General features: G+C 36.4%; 1 protein-coding gene across 6 annotated transcripts in view; it reads left to right on the top strand.

The window, feature by feature from the left end:
- The window catches only part of OSBPL6 (oxysterol binding protein like 6), a 96,972-nt gene extending 81,903 nt beyond the window's left edge, over nucleotides 1-15,069 (top strand). For 2 of the 6 annotated variants that reach the window (XM_075756553.1, XM_075756549.1), the window contains 11 exons: nucleotides 3,897-4,034; nucleotides 5,398-5,485; nucleotides 5,681-5,934; nucleotides 8,186-8,323; nucleotides 8,670-8,733; nucleotides 9,341-9,419; nucleotides 10,706-10,850; nucleotides 11,830-11,974; nucleotides 12,966-13,092; nucleotides 13,660-13,782; nucleotides 14,723-15,064. In XM_075756553.1, coding sequence (XP_075612668.1) covers nucleotides 3,897-4,034; nucleotides 5,398-5,485; nucleotides 5,681-5,934; nucleotides 8,186-8,323; nucleotides 8,670-8,733; nucleotides 9,341-9,419; nucleotides 10,706-10,850; nucleotides 11,830-11,974; nucleotides 12,966-13,092; nucleotides 13,660-13,782; nucleotides 14,723-14,831 — 1,410 coding nt within the window. In that variant the 3' untranslated portion in view covers nucleotides 14,832-15,064. Of the gene's footprint in view, nucleotides 1-1,416; nucleotides 1,525-3,896; nucleotides 4,035-5,397; nucleotides 5,486-5,680; nucleotides 5,935-8,185; nucleotides 8,324-8,669; nucleotides 8,734-9,340; nucleotides 9,420-10,705; nucleotides 10,851-11,829; nucleotides 11,975-12,965; nucleotides 13,093-13,659; nucleotides 13,783-14,722 lie in introns of all 6 variants that reach the window. The other 4 variants (XM_075756550.1, XM_075756547.1, XM_075756548.1 and 1 more) reach the window with 4 other exon arrangements.
- The last annotated feature ends 9,801 nt before the right edge of the window (nucleotides 15,070-24,870 follow it).

Raw genomic sequence — 24,870 nt, 5'->3', positions numbered from 1 at the left:
TGTATATAATTTCATACACTGTTACTGGGTTGGCGGTTTTTGCTCTGAGATTAAAATTGATGCACAATGTTTCTATAGATACAGATGGGTATCATGTTACACAGATTGATTACTGTGTGTTGTAATACAGAAAAGTTAAGGACAAGAGATAAGGGTAACCATTTCTGGTTATTGATACAAATTTAACTAAAAGACCTGTGGAGACTTATTTGCACCTTGTATGAAATAGGTGATCATGTTTTCTTCTTGCTCCTGTCACACATTTGTTCATAGTCTTAATGGGAAATAAGTGGAAATTTGACCTTAGACAGCCTGGTTTGACCAGTCTCATGACCAGGTTTGAGCAGTTTAAGAAGCTACTGCCAGGCTGCTTCCCTTCTTGGTGGATGGCAACTGTGAACAAGACCAGACCATTTCAGAACAAAGCAAAACGGGGTAATAGAAACTGTTTAGTGACAGTTTAAGCTAACCTGTTCTACTTTGTTCCTACTTTGTTTCAGTACATTCATGCAATCTATTCCTGAGTCTCAGAAGAAGATTCTTACTCCATTATAACAGTCATTAGTAAATTTCTGCTAAAACAGTATGGCTGTCTGTCTTGTTCTTTTCTATAATCCCCAGTGCTGGGGTCATATTAGGATTAAGTCAGTTCATGTTCTAGGAATGTAACATATTATACTTTTTCCAGATTTCAGAATCTTGCACACGAGTCTTTCTAGATAACAGACAATAAATATATATGCACCCAAGTTTATAATCTAGGTTGGGCTTTAAAAAAGGAGAAAAATCAGCAGATACCAGACACCAGTTGAATTCTGTTGGTATTTGTGACACAAGTAGATCAGTAATTTGAAATAAGTACACACATGCCAATATATCAACTTGATCTGGATGGGCAAACACCCAGTGATACTAGCAATTATGTTGTTGTTGATGGAGAGGAAGCAATTTCCTTTTGCAGGCTCTAAGTGCTGATAACCTTGGTTCAGAAAGGGCTGCATCGTTGTAAACCAAGAGCTGCCTCTTTGCGCATTTTGCAGGTAGTTCCCGTTTGTTGTTCTGCAGTTTCATTCTTTCTTGCTGTGCTCACTCCCCATTTCCATAATGTACATAACCCACCAGTATACCTGCCAAAGAGCTTTCTGAAGAATTAAGGTAGAATGCCACTGTTACATTGTGAGAGTATATCGGTAACCCGTCTCCTGAAAATCACTGAAGGCAATCCAACCACAAGATTAAATCATGTTAGAGAGGATTTCAAAATAAATATCTCTCTAAAAATGGAAGAAAGGAGGTTCTGTGATTTCTTAGGAAATTGCTGGGAAGAAGCTACCTTTTTTTTTTTTTTTTTTTTTTTTTTTGCTGTTTAACGCTTACCTTTTAATTTTAAATGAAATGTGCAATTTTTATTTTAAGGCTCTCAACCAGAATGCTGAACTAAGGAGTCGCTTGAACAGAATACATTCAGAATCTGTTATTTGTGATCAGGTTGTCAGTGTAAATATTATCCCTAGTCCTGATGAGGTAAGACTTTGGCCTTTAATGGATTTAGAGTACAATCAAACCTTGCTAATTCTCACTAATAGCTGAAACACACCTGGCAAATTACAGAATTTTTCAGATTCGCAAGTGTTCATTTATAAAAAAGTAAGATTATATTTTCCCTTCATAAAATGAAACTTCTGTCTTTTATTTTGCATATGTCAGATCATGAAAGAACTCAGTTTGGTCTCTGCAGAGTAACAGGGAAGGACTCCAGTTTTGGAATATTAATTGTTGGCTGTGGGAATTAGTGAGGTTTTACTGTATTTGAATGTAACACACAGTAGCTAACCAATTCTGTATCTTAGTTCTTGCCAAATCAACAGAACAGTTTAGTATTTAAGGGCCTGATCCTGCAAATGCTGAAAGGGCCTGATGCTTAATATCTTGAGTGGCACTGCTGAAATCAAAAGGTTCAGTCTATGAACCAAGCACTATATTAATATCATGTTTGCAACATCTAGTCTTTCTTGTTTTGTTTTCCTCAGTCAACAGATTACCGAACATTTGTATTAATAACAAGTCAGATTCCCTCATGAGAAGGACAAATCTGAATTTGTGAGCTGTAGTATGTTACAATTATTGTGGTCACTTTTGACAACCATTCTGCTTGCATTTTACCAAAATATTTTTCATTTGTCATTTCCACTAATTTTTTTTTCTATGCATATGCCATTTCAATTAACATACTCTTGTCTCCTAATTATTTCTTCCAACAAGAAAGGAAGGTGAAAATATGTTTCCAATTACTTTTGTTTATTTCCTTTTTGAAAATGTCCAAACAATTTTTCCAAGAGTCCATCATGTTGGAGACTAGCAACAGAAGATAGAAGTGAAGCGATGACACAGCAGTGAAGTTCTGAGCAATGACCATCGCTTCTATTTTGTATTTTTTTTGTTGGTTAGCTGTTTCTTTTTCTTATGTACATCATTATCTTCGTACAAGTGTATCTGACTGAAAGAGTTTTTCAAAGAGGTTCCCAGATCTCTCATTCACTTCTTTTCTTGATTGCTTTATATACATGATCTTGCAGTGTGTAGATAATGCCTGTGTGAGCATCTTTTTCAGGTAGGGTAGGGACATGTGTATTTTTCCAAGTCTCCTCTAGCTTATACAAAAACTTAAAATTTTAATCACTTCCTGTAAAGATAACAGTGAAATGAGCTGCTGTTTCCATAATAATTCATGAAGCATTGTAAACCATCTACAAGCTTATAAGCCCCAGTGAAAAGGAACGGTTTTTGACCTCCTGGTTTGTTTATGATTTTTTTTTTTTTTTGTTAGTGCATTTTGAGGCAACTATATAGAATAAGTCTAAAGGATTAAGACGTCAGCAAAATCATTTGCAGAACTTCTGTAGTAAGATTAATGGGGATGGAGTTGCAATCTGAAGAGTTAACTGTGTTTAGAAGGGCTTCAGTAGTTTCATCTGTATTATCTCCCAGAAGCATCATGCTGTATAAATTAAGGGATTAAGTCAGAAGCCCATTTCTCTCGACAGCAGCAGCTCCTTTGGTGGAATGGCACAGGGAGAGAAATTTTTTTTTTTTTCCTCCTTCTTAAAGTGATAGCCTGTAGAGTAACACGTTGAAACCTGGTGTTCTTCCAATCAATAGCAGGAAGAGGAAGGTAGGTTCCACTATTTAAATTAGCTTGCTCCCCCTCCTGATATACACATAACACAATTTTGAACCTTTGCCTTTGCTGTTAAATTGTCTTTATAATAAACCGTAGAGAGTTCATTCCGTTTAGTAGTATTGAGTCAGTGTTAATGGCATAATTCAAATGAGATTTGGAGTACGAACATGGAATAAAAGCACATAAATACTAGAGACATCCTCCTGAATATTCAAACATTTCAAACGTTTGCTATTAAACTTGTTCACGAGCACATTTATTTTGAAAGTAGCTTATAAATCCTCGACCTTATAAAGCTTTATATTTGAGTTTTGGTTGTATCAAAGCTAGCTCCCAATGATGTAATTTGTTATGACCAGGTGTCTTTTCATCTGAATTTTATGGTTGAACTTGCCTGATACAATCCAGCTATTGTCCACAAAATCATTCCTCTGTATACAGAACTAGATATGTGATTATTCGTGCTGCTAGAACTTAGCAGTTGATGCAGAGCAGGCCTCAAATGAAAACATGTATTTCACTGCTCAAAATGCACTTTATTTTGTAATTGTCAAAGTCTCATCTGTTAGGTACACACAAAGCCCTACTAAAATGCCATCTGTGCTATCTGTGCTTATATTTGGCATAGAAAAATTATTCAGGTGATTTACCCCTTCTATGCATCTTTGTTTTATACTAGAAATAATACTTTTGTTTTTCTGTGCTTTATTTACAGACGGGTGAACAAATTCATGTCAGTTTGCCGCTGTCTCAGCAAGTTTCTAATGAGAGCAGGCTCTCTATGTCTGAATCTGTTTCAGAGTTCTTTGATGCACAGGAAGTGCTTCTGTCTGCCAGCTCATCAGAAAACGAGGTAGGCCATAACAGCATGCTGCAGCTTTTCCGTTGGACAGATTTAGGTATTGCTACCACTAGTGAATGATTTTTATTTTTTTTTAATAATACTACTTAGAATGAAAAGGTATCAGAATGCGTAAGATGTAGACAAATGAACCTGAGACTCCCTTGTGCTGGGGTGCAGAAGTTCCCTGAAGTGTAAAACTGAGTTGAAAGTTGCTTAGCAGTAGCTTATCTTCAGTATATGTCCTTGCTAGACTATGGCAGTTTCAGATTAGGATGACATAGACAGGAACAATTATGTCTGACTCTGCAGTCAACTAATTTAGATTTTTAAATATTCTAAATATTCTTTAAAAAAAAAAATCTTCTACTATACATATGAAGTGAGTCTCTGTAATCAGAGAAGTAAATAAAAGCCTGAAAAATTGTCTCACTCAGAGTTGAAGCAGTCACAGTTCAGGCTCCTGAATCATGTTCCTGCCTCCTATCCTTTCCTGTGCTATCCTGAATAAATTCTTCAGTTGTAAATATTTATTTATTTTTTAAAATATCTTTTTATAAAGCCAGAGTAGAGCTGTGGTCTATCACAATTCTTCTGTAAGAGGAAATAGGAGTGTGCCACCATATTTTCCCCTTTGACAAGGATTGCTCATGTGCCATGAGTTGCCATAACCACAGCTCGAGTTGTTCATCTGAAGGATGGAATGGTTCCTTATCTTATTGCTTGTGGCAGGTGTAAAGTGCATGTTATCTCAATAGTCAATATTGTGAGCATGGAAAATTGGTGTGTCTGAATGGCATAAACAAAATGGAAACTTTAAAAAATCACCCCCAAGTGGTATAGGCCTTATAAGAAATACTCTGTCATCAGGAAATACTGTAAAATATTTTGAAAGTCATATTTCTGGAAAAAAAATTGTTTAAAAAAATCTTAACACTCATGTAGTTCTCATTTTGCAAAATGATAGGTCAATGTTTATATAATTTTTTGCTGAAACACAAGCTGCATTTTATTGTTCCTTATAAAAAGCACAAATCTGACTATCTCTTCTCACCTCCCATCCCCAGCCCATTATGTACTCAATTTTTTTGTTTATCTCTGATGTCATTTGAAGTCACCCTTTTGCAAATTTAATGTCTGTACTTGGCTTCTTAGTAAGGAATTCAGAAACATAAGGAAAGCATAGCATTTGTTTTGACACTTAAAGAGCATTGGCAGTATGGGCTGATTGAAACATCCAGTTGATTTAGTTAAAAGCTCTAACTAGGTAGAGATTATTTCTTTGAATATTTGTGTTTAAATTGATTATTTTTGTCTAATTTGTCAGTATATTTTATATGTATTTAACTTGATTGATATTTTATTTATGTTTTAGGCTTCTGATGATGAATCTTATATCAGTGACGTGAGTGATAATATATCTGAAGACAACACCAGTGTTGCAGACAACATTTCTCGGCAAAGTATACTGCTATGTTTTAAACTTCGGGAAATTACATCTGTTATGTTCATGTACCCGATTTACTGCATGTCTTTACAGACCAACTCAGCTGAAATCAGTGAAGTTGGGCTTGCTTGTTCTGGTGGTCATTAGGTTCAATGGTTAAGTCTGTCTTAATCTGGTGCTTTCTTATGATCATAATTTTTTACCTTCACAGTTCTTAATGGTGAGCTAACAGGAGGCGCATTCAGGAATGGACGGAGAACTTGTCTCCCAGCCCCCAGCCCTGACACCAGTAATATCAATCTGTGGAATATTTTGAGAAATAACATTGGCAAAGATCTTTCCAAAGTATCCATGCCAGTTGAGCTAAATGAACCTCTGAATACCTTGCAACATCTTTGTGAAGAGCTGGAATACAGTGAACTCTTGGACAAGGCTGCTGAAACAGATGATCCTTATGAACGCATGGTAATAAATTTAGCGTAACACTTCTTATGTCTGTATTAAAAAGGGAGCTGTTGAGTGAAGGTCTGTGCAGGGTTCTCTCTTGCTCTTCCTGTTTACAGAGGAAGAGGTCAACAGACCTCCCTGCTGGGTCAGATGAGTGCTGTGAACAATTCCAGGTGACAGGTTTGATCTGAACAAGGCTGACGGACTTTTCTTGACTTCAAACCAAGTCCTGTAATTGTGACTCATTGATGCGAAGACTGATCTCACTCTCTAGGACTGTATATGTATGCACTGGCAGTTTCTAACCCTGCAGCATCTTTTCCTGGCTTTCATTGATCAAGTCCAGCAGCCTCCAAGAGCTAATCAAGTCTGTGGCTGGCTGATGATCAATGTAGGTGTCAGTAAGATGTCATCCTAGGCAATTTCTAATAGAGAAGTTCCAAAACACCAAAACAAAGTTTGTCTGGGCAGCCTGACTTCAGGTCCCCTGTAAATACGTCTTGGTTTTTTAAATGGCAGCCGACAGCCTATGTTCAGCTCTCAGGGTGTTTTGATCTGTCATGTCTCCTTTTCTTCAGAAGAAATGGGGAAAGGCTGTTAGGGAAAAGTTGGTAGTGTTGCTGCTGAACATATTTACTGTTCTCTGGTATGGGTTGGCATCCCTGCGGATAGAGGGGAGAAGAGGGGTTGCCCAGGGCTGTCATATAGCCACATGCTTACGTCCATGAACTGCCATGTTCATGTGGTCTGCAGGAGAGCAAGAGGTCCTGGCATTTTTTCCTTGCCACTGAAGAAATTGGACCTGTCTTATGATAGGGTGTTGAATTGTTATCGTCACATGCTGTTTTCCTGCAAGACTCCTTATGTCCCTCACAAAAGGGAGATCATGTAAGAACAGGGCATGGTTGTACTGAGGAAAGCAGTCTGTTTGCTTGTAGGACTGTCTCCTTTGTTGAAAAGCTTGGAAGACGAGTGGTGAAGGAGTCAGGAGAGTTCAGGAAGGAAAAACCATGATGCAACCAAAAACTTCTTGGAAATGTGGACTCAATCCTCTTCTCTGTTACAGCTATCTAGTGCAATACTGGGGATAAAAGTCAAACTTTTAACAAGCACTTTAAAAATGCAAATTGCACACCCAAGCTGAGGCATGTGAGACTACTTGGCAGAAGTGCTGAATACCCAAAGCATCAGTGGTGGCAGTGCTGTGAATATGATACCTGCTTCTGCACTGTTCTCTGAAAAATCAGGACTTTGCTATCTTAACTAAGCATACAAAAGTAGTGGAAACTTTTTCCTTCTCGTTGCTTTATATATCATAAGGATAGTAAAACCTCTCATTGCTCTGTAGTGTCTTATAGTTAAATTCATGAAAAAACTTTTGGATGAATGAAGGTTTTTAATGTTGAAGCAAAGCCTGTGAAAAGAGTATTAATTCTGTTGATGTTGCATTTATGAATAATATGAAATGAATAAGAGAATGGAGCACCCATTACACAGATGGAAGAAAACAAAGCATGTAAAAGCTCACACAAGTGTTATGTCCTTGCTAGCATGAGGAGAGGGGGACTGGGTTAAGGTTCACCCTGCTGTTAGCAGATTATCCATAGCTGAGCAATTTTTATCCCTGTATTGCTTCTCTGGAGTTTTGATTGGCCTTCTGAGTGTCTGTTGTGATTTTTTAAGTCTGCTTAGGGGAGCTGTAATCTCAATCACTGTGGCATGTCAGCTTATTACTGCCAGCTAGGCCTGGTTTAGAGATTACTAAATTTTGGTTGTACATGTAGACAAGGGAGCTGATAAAGCTGCACACGCATGGAATATCCTAAGATAACTTTGCGTTAAGGACATACTAAGTGAGAGCCATTTATGTTTGGCACTAAATAAAATAGTTCCCATAGGAAAATGATATGTGATCTTGTTATTAGAAGTTATCATATAATATTTATTCACAAGGAGCATAGACTAGAGCTGTGTGTGTGTTTTAGATCATTAGTGATAAGCCTGGTCAAAGGTAGAAAAGCAGTATCTTGTGCAGATTGTTATTTTAGGGGACTGTTGAAAGAGACTGACTTGATGAAAAACAAATTATGTCGATAAAAGAAATACAGTTTATACTGGTTCTGGCTGGGATGTATGGTTTCACTTTCAGGCATGTTTCATTAATCCCAATTTCACTCTGACAGGAGTGAGGTGTGTGATACCACATAGCGATGGCATATACACAAGAATTTGCCTATTCTCACTTACGTTCTTGTCTGTATTTTCACAGGTTCTCATAGCTGCTTTTGCAGCGTCAGGCTATGCCTCTACATACTTTAGAGCAGGAAGCAAGCCATTTAACCCAGTGCTTGGTGAAACTTATGAATGTATTAGAGAAGACAAAGGATTTCGATTTTTCTCAGAGCAGGTAAAGCTTGTTTCTAGATAGACACTCCTATTTAGATTTAGATTTTTATTTCTTTGTTTTATAGAGTAATCTTGCTTTTCTTTCTAGTTAGAATGATTTGCTTTCTTAGTAGCAAAGAAAGGTCGTTAGTATGAGTGAACTTCGTTAAATGCTAGAAGGTACATAATTTTATAGTAATCACAAGGGAGTATGGTGTTTTAAGTACAAATTTAAGTTGCCTCTGTTTTCATAGCAAGATAGGTCAATAAATAGTGTGGGCTTTTTAGCATTTTCATATTGTGGTGACAATTGTATTGTCTTAGAAATGAAAATGAACTGTTTTTAACTCAGCCAAACTATTTTCCAGGTTAGCCACCATCCTCCCATTTCGGCCTGTCACTGTGAATCGAAGAACTTTGTGTTTTGGCAAGGTATACATTTTAATTCAAAAGCATAGCTCCTTTTTTTATTAGAAAGTAAAAACTTTGTCTGTACAAGTTGAACTTTGCATTTGGAACTTACCCAAAATTTCTATACTTACTGTTTTTGTAGTAACATATTACAAACTGATGCTCTGAATTATTTCACTCCAAATTCTCATTCTTAAGAGTGAGCAGACATGTTACAACTTCCCTTGTCACTTGCAGTCTGTTTATACTTTTCTGCTTAAAAGCTTTTTACCAAGAAAATCATTATTTCTTACAAACACAAGCAGTTCTTTTTACACAGTTGAACAAGCAGCTCTTTCTTTCCTTGTATCTACTGGCATATGCATTTAATTTATATTGAGTGTTTTCATGAGAGATTTGACAACAACGTAGCACAGGCATGACTCCTACAAGAAAATCAAACTTTAGTTTTTCTGACCTAATGTCATTTCCTAGTATTTTTTTTTCTTTTTTATTTTCATGGCAACCTCATACTGTCCTGTTTTAAACCAAATGATCTAGCATAGATCATTTTGTGTGCCACGCAGGTGATTGCAAGGGCGAGACTATGGTCTTTTCAGTTTTGTAAATCTTTCACTATTATATTCAGATATCAGGTGGAAAAACAAATTCTGGGGCAAATCAATGGAAATTCTGCCAGTTGGAACCTTGAATGTGACTCTTCCAAAGTAAGCTACTGTCCTATTTCCTTTTGTTTTCAGTCTTTGCTGCAATCTAATCTGTGCTGCCTTGTGAATGGATTGGGGGAAGTGTGTGCAGACATCACATGAATTGTACTGGTGAGAGTTAGCGCCTAGCTTAAATCTCTCCTTAGAGTACAGGTGGGGATACTGAAGCATTTTTTAGCCTGAAGATCCATTTGGGATTTCGAAGGAAAAATATACAAACTCTCTAGAAAGCAATAGACAAAGTGGGATAGAAATGTTTCAGGAGAGAGAACCCAAGTTTTACATGTACGGTAGCGATCAACTGTTCAGAACAAGGCTGCAATATAGGACTGTCAGCAGCTAGCGCTGTCCTACTAAGGCTATCAATACTGCTAAGTGTTCCCTCAGAACAACCACTAGTAATAATGCAAGGTCATTTTTCAAAATGTAGATAAGCAAAACATGTTCTTCAGATGTTGACAGAATAGTGAGAAGAAGTTTCACCACAGGCAAGACTAGTTGCAAGATGTAAATCCTGAGAATATGCAAGGAGAGGATACTTTAAACATGTCTGCTGGTTTTGCAGTACTATTCCTGCTCATGTACATTGCAGCCAGCCTTTCTTTCTGTGTCTAACAGGATGGCATCACTCCACTTCTTTATCCTTCTCATGAAATTGAAGTAAATGCACTCAAGAGCATCTTTGTCTTCTGTCTTCATGCTTTCCCCTCAGCTCCATATGTATGTGGAGTATGTGCTTTGCACAGTATAATTCCCTCATTTTATTCCCTTGTTTGACACTAGAGATGCTCTGACTCTGGGTAGTTGTTACAGAGGGAAAGGCATTATGTGCCAATGAGCTCCTGCTTCCTACTTCCTTTCTGTTATCTACTTTCCCTATTTATTTTGTTCTATTTGTAATTTAATTACATTGTCTGCTTATAGCCTCAATTCAGCCTTATGTTGGTCTTTGGGTCACTGTCCTGCTCCTAAAGGAATTGTGGCTGAAGCACTTAATGCTCTGAGGACTGTGAATATGCTGTGCAGGGCTTCAGTGGTTCATAATGTCTTGATTTGTGGTTCATAGCACCATTCTTCAGTTCTCTGCACTAGAGCATAGGTGAGCTCCTCTACAGAGGATTAGTAATGTACCCGGAACCAATGCTTTAATAAAAGTAAGCTATTGTTTCAAAAATTTTTGAGGAATATGGTCTTGTATTTATGATAATGGGGCTATGTTTTACTTTTTTTGTCCATAATGATCATGATTAATATATGTTACCAACTACTTGTTAATCTATTTTTAGGTATGGAGATTACTACGTCTGGAACAAAGTCACTACTTGCATACATAATATTCTTAGTGGAAGGAGGTGGATAGAACACTATGGAGAGATAACTATCAGAAACACGAAAAGCAGTATTTGTATTTGTAAACTCACATTTGTCAAGGTAACATACGTATTCTAGTACATATAATATACTCATAAAGCTGCATAGTTTAAGCATACATCAAGCTGTTTCTTCAGTATTCCTGAAATCGACATTCCACATCTTGTCTTATCAACATTTGTAAAAATGTAAATTGTCAAATGAGAGTGCTATGTCAAGTGGTATGACTATTCCACTGAACATTTGATATCAGTGTGTTGCATTGCTGTACAGCTGTGCGCTATACTGTTGTTGGTTTTAGGTTAAAAACAAATTGTCAAAATTTCTATTACCACAATGAAAATGCAAAGTCATTGTAGACTTCTGTGGCATTTTACTTCTGCCTTTTCTAGAATTTGGCGGTCAATATTTTATGTCTTTAGATTAAATAATGCAGTATTAGCAATAGCATGTTGCCATAACTCTGAAATTCATGTTTTGATGGATGTTCTGAGAATGGGCAACTAGCTCAGTAGGTGAAGGTGTAAGAAATAAATGTGTCTAAGAAAAGCAAAACAGAGAAAAGAAACAGAAAGCACAATTAACAAGTAATACCGAGTGAATGTAATCCCTGCTGCAAACAGTAGTGTACAGCACCCATCAAAAGATTCCCCTACATACCCGGGTATATTCAGTATTTCTCCATATAGAAAGAAGAGAGTTAGCTGGCTCTGATCTTCCAACTTTCAGAGTGTGATTTTTACTGAATTGTGTGGGATTTGGGTTAATGGACAACAATATAGTTCCCAGATAATTAATTGTGCTTAAATACCTTTATACCAAAACCATTATCAAATATTCAGGGTTTCTGATATACTAAATCAATTAGTATTCAGGTCATCTGAATTTTGAATTCTTATATTCTTGGTTCCAGGTGAGCTGTTCTGATACAAAATTTGGTCAGTTGGTGCCACATATTAAGATTCATGCAGTATCTGTATTGGTACAATGGGTAATGCGACAAACAGTGTGAACTAGCAATTCTTTATTAAACTTGCAGGTAAACTACTGGAATTCAAATGTAAATGAGGTCCAGGGTGTTGTGATAGATCAAGAAGGGAAGGTGGTTCATCGCCTTTTTGGAAAGTGGCATGAAGGCCTTTATTGTGGGGTTGCACCTTCCGCCAAATGTATATGGAGGCCAGGTAAGACGCTTGTAATAAACTCTGTCAGGCACGGTAGTGTGACCCTTAACTGTGTAACGCTGTTCTAGCCATTTTTTTAAATACACAAAATACTAGTGGAGAAATTAAACTTCTGGTTAGATAAATAAGCAAGAATTTACATGAGTTTATAATAATGGTAATTGGAAATGTTCTTACAGGGCATAGTCTTCTACATCTCAGTCTGACTCCTGGTCAAATATTCTGGGGTTTTGGGGTCAACATAAGAATAAAATTAAGAAAAAAATTGGATGTCTGAGCCTGCCTGCCTTCTCACAGAAAGCAGAGTAGCTTATTTAGATTCAACAAATAGGAGGTGCCAGTTTGTTGAGTTTGTTTTCTTAATGCTTTATCAACCTAAAGGATTGGTCTTCAGAGATGGTGAGCTCTTGTGATTTCAGGAGCTGATTTCAACTTCCTTACTGCTTGCTTAGAGGCACAGAGGTTGAATTAGTCATTCTTTGCACCTATAGTGTCTTTCATACACGCAGAGCGATTATCCAGGAGTTGTCATTGTTGGTATTTTGAACCCTACTTTGCAATGCCTACTCGGCCTGCTGTTAGTGCTGAAGGTGTTGGACAGCGCCAAACCAGTCTGCGACTGAGCGTTATGTTTCAAAATGAACTCTGAAGATCAGTTAAGGTTAGCTTTTATACAGACACTTGATAAGCCCACTTTCCAGGGAACTTGAAAATCTTGAAAACAGTAATTTTTATGTAAAAAGGAAGGAAGATCATAAAAGTTTTGAATCTATTAGCATGTAATTACAACCTCTGTGGGATAAGGAGTTGAAATTAATATTTAGTGAATGTTGTTCCACCTAGAGAATAGCTTTTGATGCTTTCTAATTGTATGTAAGAGTGAAATGTATTAATATTTTTGCTGTTATAGTTTAATAAATAAATTAATCTCTTGCATATTTAGAGGAATAGTTTAAAAAAGCTTTTTTCTTTCTCATACATATTCATACAGGCTCCATGCCAACCAATTATGAACGTTATTACGGCTTCACGAGGTTTGCTATTGAGCTCAATGAATTAGACCCTTTATTGAAAGATCTTCTTCCTACAACAGACGCGCGATTCAGGCCGGATCAAAGGCAAGAGTGCTTATTTATACACTTAATATTTGGAGGTTTTAAGGCTGGGTTGGCTGAGTATTGAATTTTGTCTATGTCTTCACTACGGTCTGAACTAAACTTTGGAGTATTCTGCTAGCAGAGAAGGTATTCGGTATTGCAATCAAATTTCTGCTTTACCCAGTTGAGGGAAAGTAGAAAGCATCTTGTTGGTATAGTAGAGCTATAGTGCAGAGGTAGGATTCCTCATAACAAACTGGAAAGACAGGCTCTGAAATGTCATGCCCTCCTCCTATGAATGGAAGCAACATTAATTCCCTCCTAATTCTCAGTTCATAGTACTTCAATGTTTGTCATATGCTGAAGTTACTGAAGAAAGTGTATGCCTTAGGCTATCGGTCAGGTACATGTAACTGGGGAGTTCCATCTCGGTTATTGTTATTTTATGAGGTTATGACTAGATCTGAAAGTGGGTACAACACAGACAACAGGCTTGACTTCTACTTGTCTTTTGTGATGATTGGTGTTAGAAAATACCTTGTTCTACACACTGTGTGATTGCTATAGGACCTGTTGTTATTCATACAGGCTTCTGGAGGAAGGAAATGTAGAAGCAGCAGCATCTGAGAAACAAAGAATAGAGGAACTCCAGAGAGGTCGAAGGCGGTACATGGAAGAAAACAGCATTGAATACGTACCCAAATTTTTTAAGTGAGTCTCTTTGTTTCAGTAGTAACCCTCTGTTTTCTACAGCGTGACTGGGCAAAGTACTACAAGAATTGCCACCAACATAGTCTGTTAATTGTGAAATCCCGGAAAATGGCAATTTTAAGAAAAATAATCAGATACCTTCTGCCTGAAGCAATTTTTACATAGTTTAAAGCTTCATAATTGAAAGACCATTTTCTCACAATGGGTAACAGCTATACAAGCCTGTTGTAGCCCTTGGCCAATGTATTTGAACTTTGAAGTGGAATAGAAGTGTAATATTAGGATCTAAGATTTAACAATGTTATTGTTTTAAGTCATTACATAAACAAAGTAATAAATAGTGACCTGAACAACATCACATGTATATATACACACTTAAATTACAATTTATTTATTTTTGAGTGGAGGGTTGGGTTTTTTGTTTTCTTTTTATTTTTAATTAAGCATTCTTCTGAAACAAGGGGTAGTCATACCAAATAGCCTGATGTTTAGCATGGGGAATCAAAACTGAAAAGATTGAACATGCTTGATGCAGTTTTGTAGTGGAAGTTGAGCAAAACACAGAGGAGACAAACAAGCTAAATGATAAAAGGCTTGCATTCTGCAAACTAGATCTCTTGGTTGATCCCCTGCACATAACCAGAATCTGTAATGGCCAAAGAGGCTTTATGTGGCTCTAAGACATGCTCACACAGATCAGAGAATGGATTTGCAGTCTTTGCTCTTTTCTAAACCTTCCACTTTTGACACAGGTAGAGGTTGGTTTTTATTTTTGAATCCTGATTGTTATTGTGTCCTTTAGAAATATGAAATCAGATTTAATGTGGGGTTAGATCAGAAGGGTATGGAATTTGATTTCATAGTGCATAAGAGCAGAGATCTATGGTCAGAACTTTTTTTTTCTTCTCTCTCTCTTTTGTGGTTTTTTTCCTTTCTACAGAAAAGTTATCGACGCTAATCAAAGAGAAGCCTGGGTTACCAATGACACCTACTGGGAACTGCGAAAGGATCCTGGCTTTAGTAAAGTAGAAATTCCTGTACTCTGGTAAACTGAGAATGTAGATCTAGTAAACATATCACTCTGAAGGAAAAAATAACTATGCACAATATGTTTCTTATAGCTAAGCGTGGTTTGTGGGTCTACAGAAAAACCTATCATTTGCATTTATATTCATCTTTATAACGGACTTTTGAAAATGCATTAGACCAGGCCCCTGACCACTTCTGGATCTTTTTAATTTTGCAGCAGCCATTAAAAAAAAAAAAAGAAACAAAAAAGAAACAAAAACCTTTTAAAGTTTCATACACGGAAAATTCAGAACAAAAGAAGCAGATGAGTTATCCAAAGTCACTTGGAAGAGGTGGTAAACACAAAACTGCAACCGGTGCTTTAAACAGACATTAAGAGTAATGTAATTTAAATTAAAAAAAAATTTAAAAAAAGGAAGAAAAAGAGGAAAAAAAATCCATTTTGTTTCAACTATTTTTGTTAAAAGCTCTTGGGTCACAATACTATCATTGCTGGCTTCAGGTTAGTCCTTTGGTGTGATGTGCTTGGACTGGCCTTTGTCAAAGAGATATGCTTTTCTGGAAGCTGTTCCCATTCATATGCCATTGTTCATGCCTTAAAGTATGAAGATGTACAGTAAGTAATTTTAAAATAAATATGCTTAGGCTTGTGTGAAGGGCAGATTTTTAAAGCACTAGAATTTTATCATGATATAAATATTGGAGAACCTGCATTATTTAAAATCAAAAGACAACCAAACATCTAACTGTATATGAGATCTTCTGTACATGCTTTAGTTTTGGGAAGCTGACTGTATAATCAGACTGAAAAGAAACTGCTAACTGGTTGAATTTGAGACAGTTTTGGTACATGCGTATGAATTGCTAGTCAGAAAGTTCATATTCTAAATGACTGATGCTGAGTTGCAATCATCACTTTTACCACTGACTGGATGTAGTCTCACAGTGAATCTCATTTCCCTATAACTGTTTATACAATTAGAATTCCCTGAAGCTTTGCAACAGTGTTAAAAGCACAGAAAGATTTCATGGGAAGGTCTCTGGCTTCTCTCCAGAAGCTGGATAGTACTGTAAATGCAATTGTTTTCTGCCACACACACTGCTGACTGGCTCTGTTTTTTCCCCATCCACTTCTCCTATCTAAATTTGTATTGGAGACTATGGCAGAGGCTTCCATACATTGTAGCTAACAACTACTACTTGTGTTGCCAAAATAGCTTTGTGCAAAGTTATATTTTACAGTTTTTCATAAAGTGATTCTATATTTTTTGATTAAGAACCAAGTCTCTTAAGTGTTGCTAAGCCTCAGTTAATATATGTGGGAGAAGGCTTGGCACTTTCTATTTGAAAATCTCTGAAACATTAAACAGTAGGAGGGCAGATTTTAATAAAAGGAAAAAAAAAAGTAATTTTATTAGGCAAAACCTGCATTCCATATGGTGTGATCTAGTCTTCCATTTATGCATGTGTTGTACATCCAGGCACTGATGATAGGTTAGATTATATATATATATGCATATATATATGCATATACACTGTATTTCTTTCTACACATACACAGCGTACATAGTGCACTTGAATTTTTCTATTTAAGATTGATTCCAGTACTGAAACCTAAAAAAATTATTAGATAGGTATGTGATCCTGGCAGCAGAGCTGCTTGAACAGTTCTCAGGAGACAACCACACATATCCAGCTCTCTGACTGCCTCTTCCTTTTCCAGAGTCAGGTCCCTACAGAACTGAGATTACTTTGATTATTTAATATGTGTCTAGTACTCCTCATTGTTTATATGGCAAAGCAACTGGCAGAGCAACTAAATACTAATGAATTCCAATTTTTTCACACAGTTCTGTTATCAGGAAAAAATGATGAAAACCTAAAGAAAATATTAAGTATACTTTTAAAGAATTGTGAATGCTCATGAATTGCTCATGAATATTTGGTATAAAAGAAGTGTGCGGATTAGCAGAGTTTCTTCCAAAGAAAATTTTGAATTATTCAAGAACTATTTCTTTTTATTTCCTAGTTGAACCTAGTCTGATATTTATTATTATAAGAAAATGAGAATATATCAAAGGTGGTTTTTTTTAATCATATTTGGTTAACTTCATCATACTTGCTTTAATGACGTTATATTATGAATCAAATTGGCATGCTGTGTGCAAAACAGCAATTAATTATTCTGTGTCACTTTCCTTAAAAACGACATTATTAAACATTTGCCCACCCCATGCTCCAGTCTATGAGCAGTTTACCATGATATTAGAAAGCATTATGTGTGTATGACACCAAATACATTTGAGGGACAGAAACTGTGTGTCCTGAAATTTTTTTGAAAGTTGGATTTTAATTTAAATACAGAAATAAGGTCTTTAGTTTTAGAGTGTTCTGCTAGTGCTTAGTGAATGCCATTATTTGCAATGCTAACTGAAACTTGGTGAACACTAAAGATGATATCACTGATTTAATTCTTTTTTACAGTTGTTTATTTGATACTCATTGAAAGAAAAATATCATTAACATTTTTAGAATTAAAAAAAGTGATATGTTAAACCTTTCTATTGAAGGCACTTTTTAAGCCTACTGAATGTTAAATTAGTTAATTAGTAAGTAGAGGAAACATAAAACAATGCATCACAAAATATTTGCAGTCTTTATCAGAAATTGAAAAGTGCTAGCAGATGTACCATAAAGCAATTCCTTATAGTGCAGAATTCTCTGGATTCTGTGCAAAATCTTTTATTAAATTTTCCTGTAACCTTGGGAGACATCGTGAGATATTTTGTGCTGTTTCTAAAGAGAATTAGTTAACAGAGGATCAGTCTGGGGGCTTTTATCCAAATTACTATTTTTAGACAACCAGTGAAATTTCACCAGCACTGAGTTGTGGGGGATAGTGGGCTTTCCACTCCCCCACCAGTGTAGCACGGAATGAGGTTTCCTGTGTTGCAATGAGAACGCACTGTTGACTCCTTTGCAGCCTGGCACCCATTGTAAGTGCCTGCTGCTTTTCAGCGGGGCTGCTGCTTGGCTGTCCCTGCCCAGCACATGGGTGCAGACCTTTGCACTTCTACTGAACTTCATGAAGTGTCTTCTGGCCCAGTCCTCAAGCCGAGCAAGGTCCTTCTGAGTGAAGCTCTGCCATTTAGCGTGCTGTCTCAATCTCCTAATTTAACGTCATCTGCAAACTTGTTAGCATGTAGTCTATGTCCTCGCCCAGGTCAGAGATGCTGATTGACATGGGCTACAAAATTGACTCCTGCAGGGCTGTCCTTGTTGGTGTGCGCCAGCGGGGCATAAGCCATTGATCAATACCCTTCAAGCCTGGGGATTCGGACAGTTTTCAGGCCACCTCACTCCATTCATCCAGGCAGTATTTCCTTTTGAAAGGCAGGAAAAGTACTTAGCAACTCAGTAGATTTAATTGCTATAGGTTTGATATGTGATGAAAATTAGTGCAAATCATGTGACATTTAAAACCTTTTCAACAATTTAAGAATTTCTATCTTTCACTACAAAGGCATATCCATTGCTTTTTCCTGTGTCTTCTCAAAACACTTATTTCTGTATAAAATACACAACCCTTATGCTTTAGTTTCACAATAGTGAACTGTACTATCAATTAATATTTTAAAAGTGTACCTTAGTTTGTTCCCTGTTCTGGTACTGCGGATATGATAGGATAATAATAGCTATTTTCATCAAATGTAATGTCTTACAAAGACTTAAAAAGCTTCGTTCCTATTTTAGATCTGTATTAACGAGATGGTAGATTTTTCAGCATATTAGAAATTGTTATCTCACTGGGAGATACAATTTGAATATGAGTTGATTTTTGTACAGTATCACTGTGATTAAAAAGTCATCTAGACACCCATTCTAATTTTAGACTGATGCACATTGCATGAAATAATTTTTTTTGTATTTGGCTTTAAAAGTGAACTCCCACTATAATACTCTCTTCATCTTACAAATAATGTTACCTTTTTTTTTTTTCCTTGTTTTGAACTTCAGACTGAATGAGCTTGTACGGCATTTGTAGGTTTTATTTGAATAGCACATGCTAGGCATATGTCGAGTATGGCAGTATGTATACATAGCACAAGTTTGAAAGATATTGCCCTTAATTCCATACCAAACACTGTCAGAGATTTATGGAAACAAATTACATAAACCTTCAGGCGCTCTAGGAGGCAGTGCTAGTCCTGCCCTCACGGGTGGCTGGTGAGGAGCTTGCATCTGGGCCATCCCCTCTGTTTCCCATGAGGAAACATGGGATTTTTTCACCTCCAACCAGGCAGAGGGGAGCTCAGCGCAATGCAGTCTTGCTTGTAGAATTTCTGTCAAAAAATCTGAATTTTTAGAAATACCCTGGAAGGGAGGAGAGGTTCATTTGCACTTAGACAATAACCAAGAGGGCTGAATATGCCAATTCTCTGTAGGTTTTACAAAACTTGCATTCACTAGCAAACCCTATTAGTAAAGGGAAGGTTTGTGTGGTCTCCTTGTTTTGTAGGATTTTGAACATTGTCTAGTGCAGAGATAAACACTGACTGTTTAACATGCCATTAGCTGCAGTCGTAACGTGAGGAATTAACTCCATTTTAGATGTCATTACTACTACTGGAGCGGCATAATGAAAGTAAAGGAGTTTTCAGACTAAATCCACCTGAAAGGAAAAGGTATTTGTATTCATATGCTAAAATTATAAGAGATTTAAGTTAGAGAGTTTGGCCCAGCTGAAGGAAAAAGATCAACGTTGACAGAATTGTGTAAAAGACACTGGAATGGCCTCATCAGTCATTCTGTGTTATACACAGACCTGGGAGAAAGCTAACCAAGTTTACTATGGCATAACCAGTTACCTTGGCAGGTACTGGGGTTGAAAATACTATCTTGCATTTTCTTCCTGTCTGTCATTAAGTAACAGTCATCAAAATTGTATAAAACTTGAATTTGCTCTTTAGAGCATATATTGATAAAAGTCAAGGTAGGCAGGGATACAGTGGCAATTAAAGTTTTCTGTTAATGTGCTCAAAATTGTGAAGATATATTTAGTATGTAGTATAATTTTCTATTTTATCATCCCTTTACTTTTATTATAATTCTGGTATCACTCAGAAGTAGTTCCATGGAGAAAGGTCTTTTCTGTTTTTGTTTGGGGTTTTTTGTTTTGTTTTTAACAGAAGAATCTAGACTAATAAGGGTTTAATTATTCCTGGGGAGGATATCTCCCCATGCTCCATTAGAACAGTGAATGGCACCCACAAGAATGTTGCAAATCTCAGTGAGCTCAGAGAAATGGCTTATTTACAGCAATTTATTTTATTTTTGTAAGGAGTCCACGTACAAAAGCAAATACATTATTTGCTCTTTAAGCTAGGGAATGTAAACCACCTTCATTCATTAGCTTTGGTGTAAGCTATGTCTTTCTTCCACTAAACTGAAAAGCCTCTTTATAAAAGGATTTTTATATGGTGTCTTGCAGTTTTAAAAGGTGATAGCAATGTATTTGTAGGTGGTTTATATAACCATCTTTTCCTTTGTCAAGTTTTGTGGTATTATAAACTGATCATATATATTTTTTTTCCATTCCTTGCGATCTCTGACAAACCTCAGAAAAGAGAGGGAGAGATTAAATGGAGAACAGTAAAACTAGTCACAGCAGCTCTGTCAGTGGCACAGCTGTAACAAAATAGAAAGTTTTCTAACTTCTGTGAATTAAAATGTCAGCAGAGCTGGTGAATCCGTTTCAGCAGGTTATCTTAATACCATTTTTCTTTCCACTGATCCATGACAGCATAAAAAAAGGGAGCACTGATGGCATTTGCTCAGAATTAACTCTGAAGGTGAAGGGAAGTTTTTATTCCTTTTATAAATAAAAATGACTGTAGCCAGCATTTGGCCGAAGTTGTATTGGTGATGTGGACAAAAAGAGTAACATATTTTATAAATAAGGACACCATAAAGTTGGAATATATGATCAGCAATTTGTAATATATTCTCTCTTGACCTATGAATAATTCATTGAAATATGGTAAAGCTACTTATTTGTACTCCTGAAGCAATGATCCAGATGCTGTCTCCTGTGAAACACTAAAAGGTATTTCCATATTGACTGCTACTTGTAATGGTCTGCATTAATGAAAGAGGGATATCTTATGGTAATATATAATGTTGCTGGCCCAGAACATTTGGGATGCAAAAAAGGAAGAGGTGAGGAGATTCTTTCAAAAAGTCAGGAGTGGGTAGTATCTTTTATGCCCTGAGCGTCAAAATTATGTAAGTGCTATATGAGAGCAGCACATACAGTGATAAATATTCAACCAGAACTATTCTTCTTCACTGAGGTACTTGCTCCTTGTGCCAGTCAGTATAGCCACACATGCAACACCTTTTTCTGAAGTTGCGCTATTTATGATTGTGCTTATGGCCCCAAGGTTGACTTGTCAGGTCCACCGAGGACAATCGGTATTAGAGTCAGGATTGCAAACTCAGATTTCTGTTCTAGTAGTCCTGTGCTGAATGCTCTCTCTCTTCCTTTGTTAAATTTATCTGAACAAGGGATATTACAGAAACATTACCAAAATTTAATATAAGTTTAATCCTCATTATTTTTCAGGAAAAGGAAAATTCACAATAGCTTCTTCAACTATGTTAAATACAGATGAGATCTTCAATTATCTTTGTATTTGCTTAACATTTTATAAAAGATTTTGAGCTTGGATCACCAATAATAAAATAATATATAAATACATTAAACTTGCTTTGTCACCTGTCTTGAAGTCAACATTGAAAATTATTGTTTCAATTTGAGGTTAGAAATTAGGTCTATTTAGTTCTTGAAAGAAGTGTTACTGGTATTCTTTAGTGGTTGGAATATAGTATAACAAATTCAGATGACAATAAATTTTATTTTCATCTGAGTCTCAAACAAGACCTGACGATGAGCTGAGAAATAAATGCTGATGAGTGTATTTTGGTATGCAGGCATAAATGCAAAGATGGCAACTTCTACCTTAGTTAAGCTTTCGCTTTAATTAGCAAAAATTATTTCTAAACTAATTATTTTCAAAAATTATTTCTAAACTAATTATTTTCAAACATTCATTCTGCACTAAGAATTAGTGCATGTGAAGTTTGAGTTTTAAAAATTAAACAATGTTTGGAACTCTGCAGACATAAAGAGTGATGCTTCTGTCTTGCACCTAATGCTCAGATCTCGCTAAATCTCCAGCTCTCAGAGCAGAGTGGACCTATATAGTGCTTACTTACTAAAATTTCATCCTTGGACCAAAAAAAAAAAACCAGTGGGCTTTTCTGACTGGGGTTCTTCTTTGTATATTGATTTGTGTCTATATTATTTACTATAAAATGAGTAAGAAATCAAGCTGCTAGCATCTGATGTCTGAAATCTTTTCCTTCACAAAAATGCATAGCAAACCTATTCTTTATCTGTTACTGCTAGATTGTCTGAAGCGGATATTTTATTTAGCATGTAAAAAGCCATCATAAAATTAAACTGCTGTTTAATCATTATGATAGTTCTATATTAGGATATTAAGTATATTTTCTTTGTTGTAACCAGTAGAAAGACTCTTCTTTGGGTCTTTATCTACTTTCCTTTGTATAACTAACAGGTGAATTATGATTTCTAAGTATTTCAGTAACAAAGAATTCTGTATTTTCTCTCATTTTTGCACAAAATTAATGTGAATTGGGAAGAATTTCACACTTTTCGGGTGAGATTAGATCCCATACGCACATGTATGAAATGTAGTAAATTTCTCTGAGAATGCCATTAGAAGAGCAAGGTTTAGATTTGTTTTCAATTTTACATTGTCTTACTGGGCTTTCTTTGCTTTTAACAGCCTTTAATTTCAGATGGGAAACAGCCCTGCACCAATTCTTTAGCAAGCCAAAATGTCAAAACCTAAATAGCTAAAAGAGCGTTCTTTGCTGATTGCCCATAACTCTGTGCTCATTCTACAATCCGCCCCCCCCCTGAATCTGTTGATTTCTTGTATACCTCTTTGTGTAACATACTTGTAAAAGGAGTCCTCAGAGTCTTTCCACTGTGATTATGCTATTCTGTCAGCTAGAAAGGTATACAGAAACTTGCTTTGCAGTTTTTCAGATCAATGTTAAAGCCAAATAGTTGCTTTCTAGAAGGCTAACATGCAAAGCCAGTACTACTTTTGAATACTGGGTAGACAGTGTCTGTTTTAGAGGGAACTGTACAGACTGTAACTAGAAACAGTCTGTGTTTCTAGGTGCATCACACACATTTTTTTCTGTGGTTTGAAAGTTACAGAAAACAGTTACTTAAGGGGGAAAAAAAGCATTTATGTACCCAAATGTTGCAGAAGGTATTTTTGACAACTATAATATTAAACTTCACCTGCAGCACTCTTAATTTTATGCTCAGAAATTCACTGTGGACTTCCATAATGAGATGAAGAAGAAAAGGATACTTGGGGGAAAAAAAAAAAGATTCAGTACCATAATTTCTAAATAACTCAATAGAAAATTCATTTGCAAATATTTGTTTTGAAAACTGGATAAACTACTTCCAGTATTGCAATTTTTAAAAGTGCAAGTTTAGTCCTTCATAGTACGTTCAGTAATTTAACATTTAAAAAAAAAATCTTTAATCTTGATTGCTTGCTTGCAAATGCATTCATTCGTGCTTGACTATTCACAGTTTTGGGATATCTTTCAGGATGATTCTTCTTTACATCTTATCAATTCTGACTCCAAGTACTGGCTATAATCATGCCTGTAAAAACGACTATATTGCTTACAGTTACTAAACATCAACAGCTGAAGAATAACATAGGTAGGATATAATTTTATGTTCCAAATCTATAGACTTTTATTTCACATGCAAGAGTTAATCAGCAATGCGCATCTCAGATTTTTTTTCTGCTTCATCTGCTTGGAATCTGATCTTGCCCGAGCAGCGATATGAACTTAGCATAGACATTGCAAACAGTCTCATTGAATTCAGTTTAAAAGATGTAGATACTAAAGTTCAAATAAAAAGGCCCAATGGTGCCATTCCTAAGAAATCAAAACAATGTACCTGGTTACACCAGACTTTATAGTACTTGATTTTTAATTCCTACATGCTTAAACAAATGAGCACCTATGCAGAGGAGACTGAGCTGCGTTGGTACTCCATTGAACTCAGTGAGTTTCCAGGCGAGTGGATGATCTAGCTGCCCAAATCTATTTCAGCTCTAGGCCTAGGTATTCAACTAGTTACACTTAAGCTTAATTTTGAACATGTGCACTGTCTTGTGGAAGATGAATGTGTGAAATACAGCTGGTTTGACTGTTTGCCAGTCAGAGCAGTATATTTGACTTTCCTTTGACTCTCTTGCATTTTGGGATCTTATTCTGGGGCTTGTAGTATTTAAAAGCCAGTTAACTTCATGTTCTCTGCAAAGCTCAATTATGTATGACATTTGAAAGAAAGAAAAGAAGATTAAATCAATGACAATTCATCATATTATGTCTCACTCTGGCAAGCTTAATTGTAAGAATATTTGCAATTCCCTGTTTCCCTGTCCTTTCCCCAGGATGGTGCCAGCCCAGAGTGAGGGTCGCTAGTACTGTATGCCAACCAAAAAAGGAGACTAATCTCTCTGATTTGTGAAGAAGGGCTTGGCTAACTAAGAGCATGCTCCTAATCTCAGCCTAGAAAAGCATGAATGTGAGAAAGTGCCTCCCCTCTCTCCTTCTAGGCTTTAGCACATATGTAGAATTGCTTTTTTTGGTATATCAAGTTCTCTGGCTACTTCAGAGATTGAACCTAGCTAGGAAGGAGCAGTAAAAAAACCCAATTTTCAGTTCCCACATAATGCAGCTGCAACACTTACTCTGTGTCTTTGCACTCGTGAGTTGGTTTTGAACATACTGTTGTAGTAATCCAGAATGCAGATGAGGCCTCATGCTGACTACCTCTCATGCAATAAAAAGCAGGCTCATGCAGTAGTTAATGTTGATTGCAGTTGAGCATCTTTTGGCCACATGATTCAGGGAGGTGGTACT

This window comes from Balearica regulorum, chromosome 6, assembly GCF_011004875.1.
Source record: "Balearica regulorum gibbericeps isolate bBalReg1 chromosome 6, bBalReg1.pri, whole genome shotgun sequence".
Taxonomy (NCBI): Eukaryota; Metazoa; Chordata; class Aves; order Gruiformes; family Gruidae; genus Balearica; species Balearica regulorum.
The sequence above is the reverse complement of the archived record's forward strand: the minus strand, read 5'-3'. Positions and strand labels throughout refer to the sequence as shown.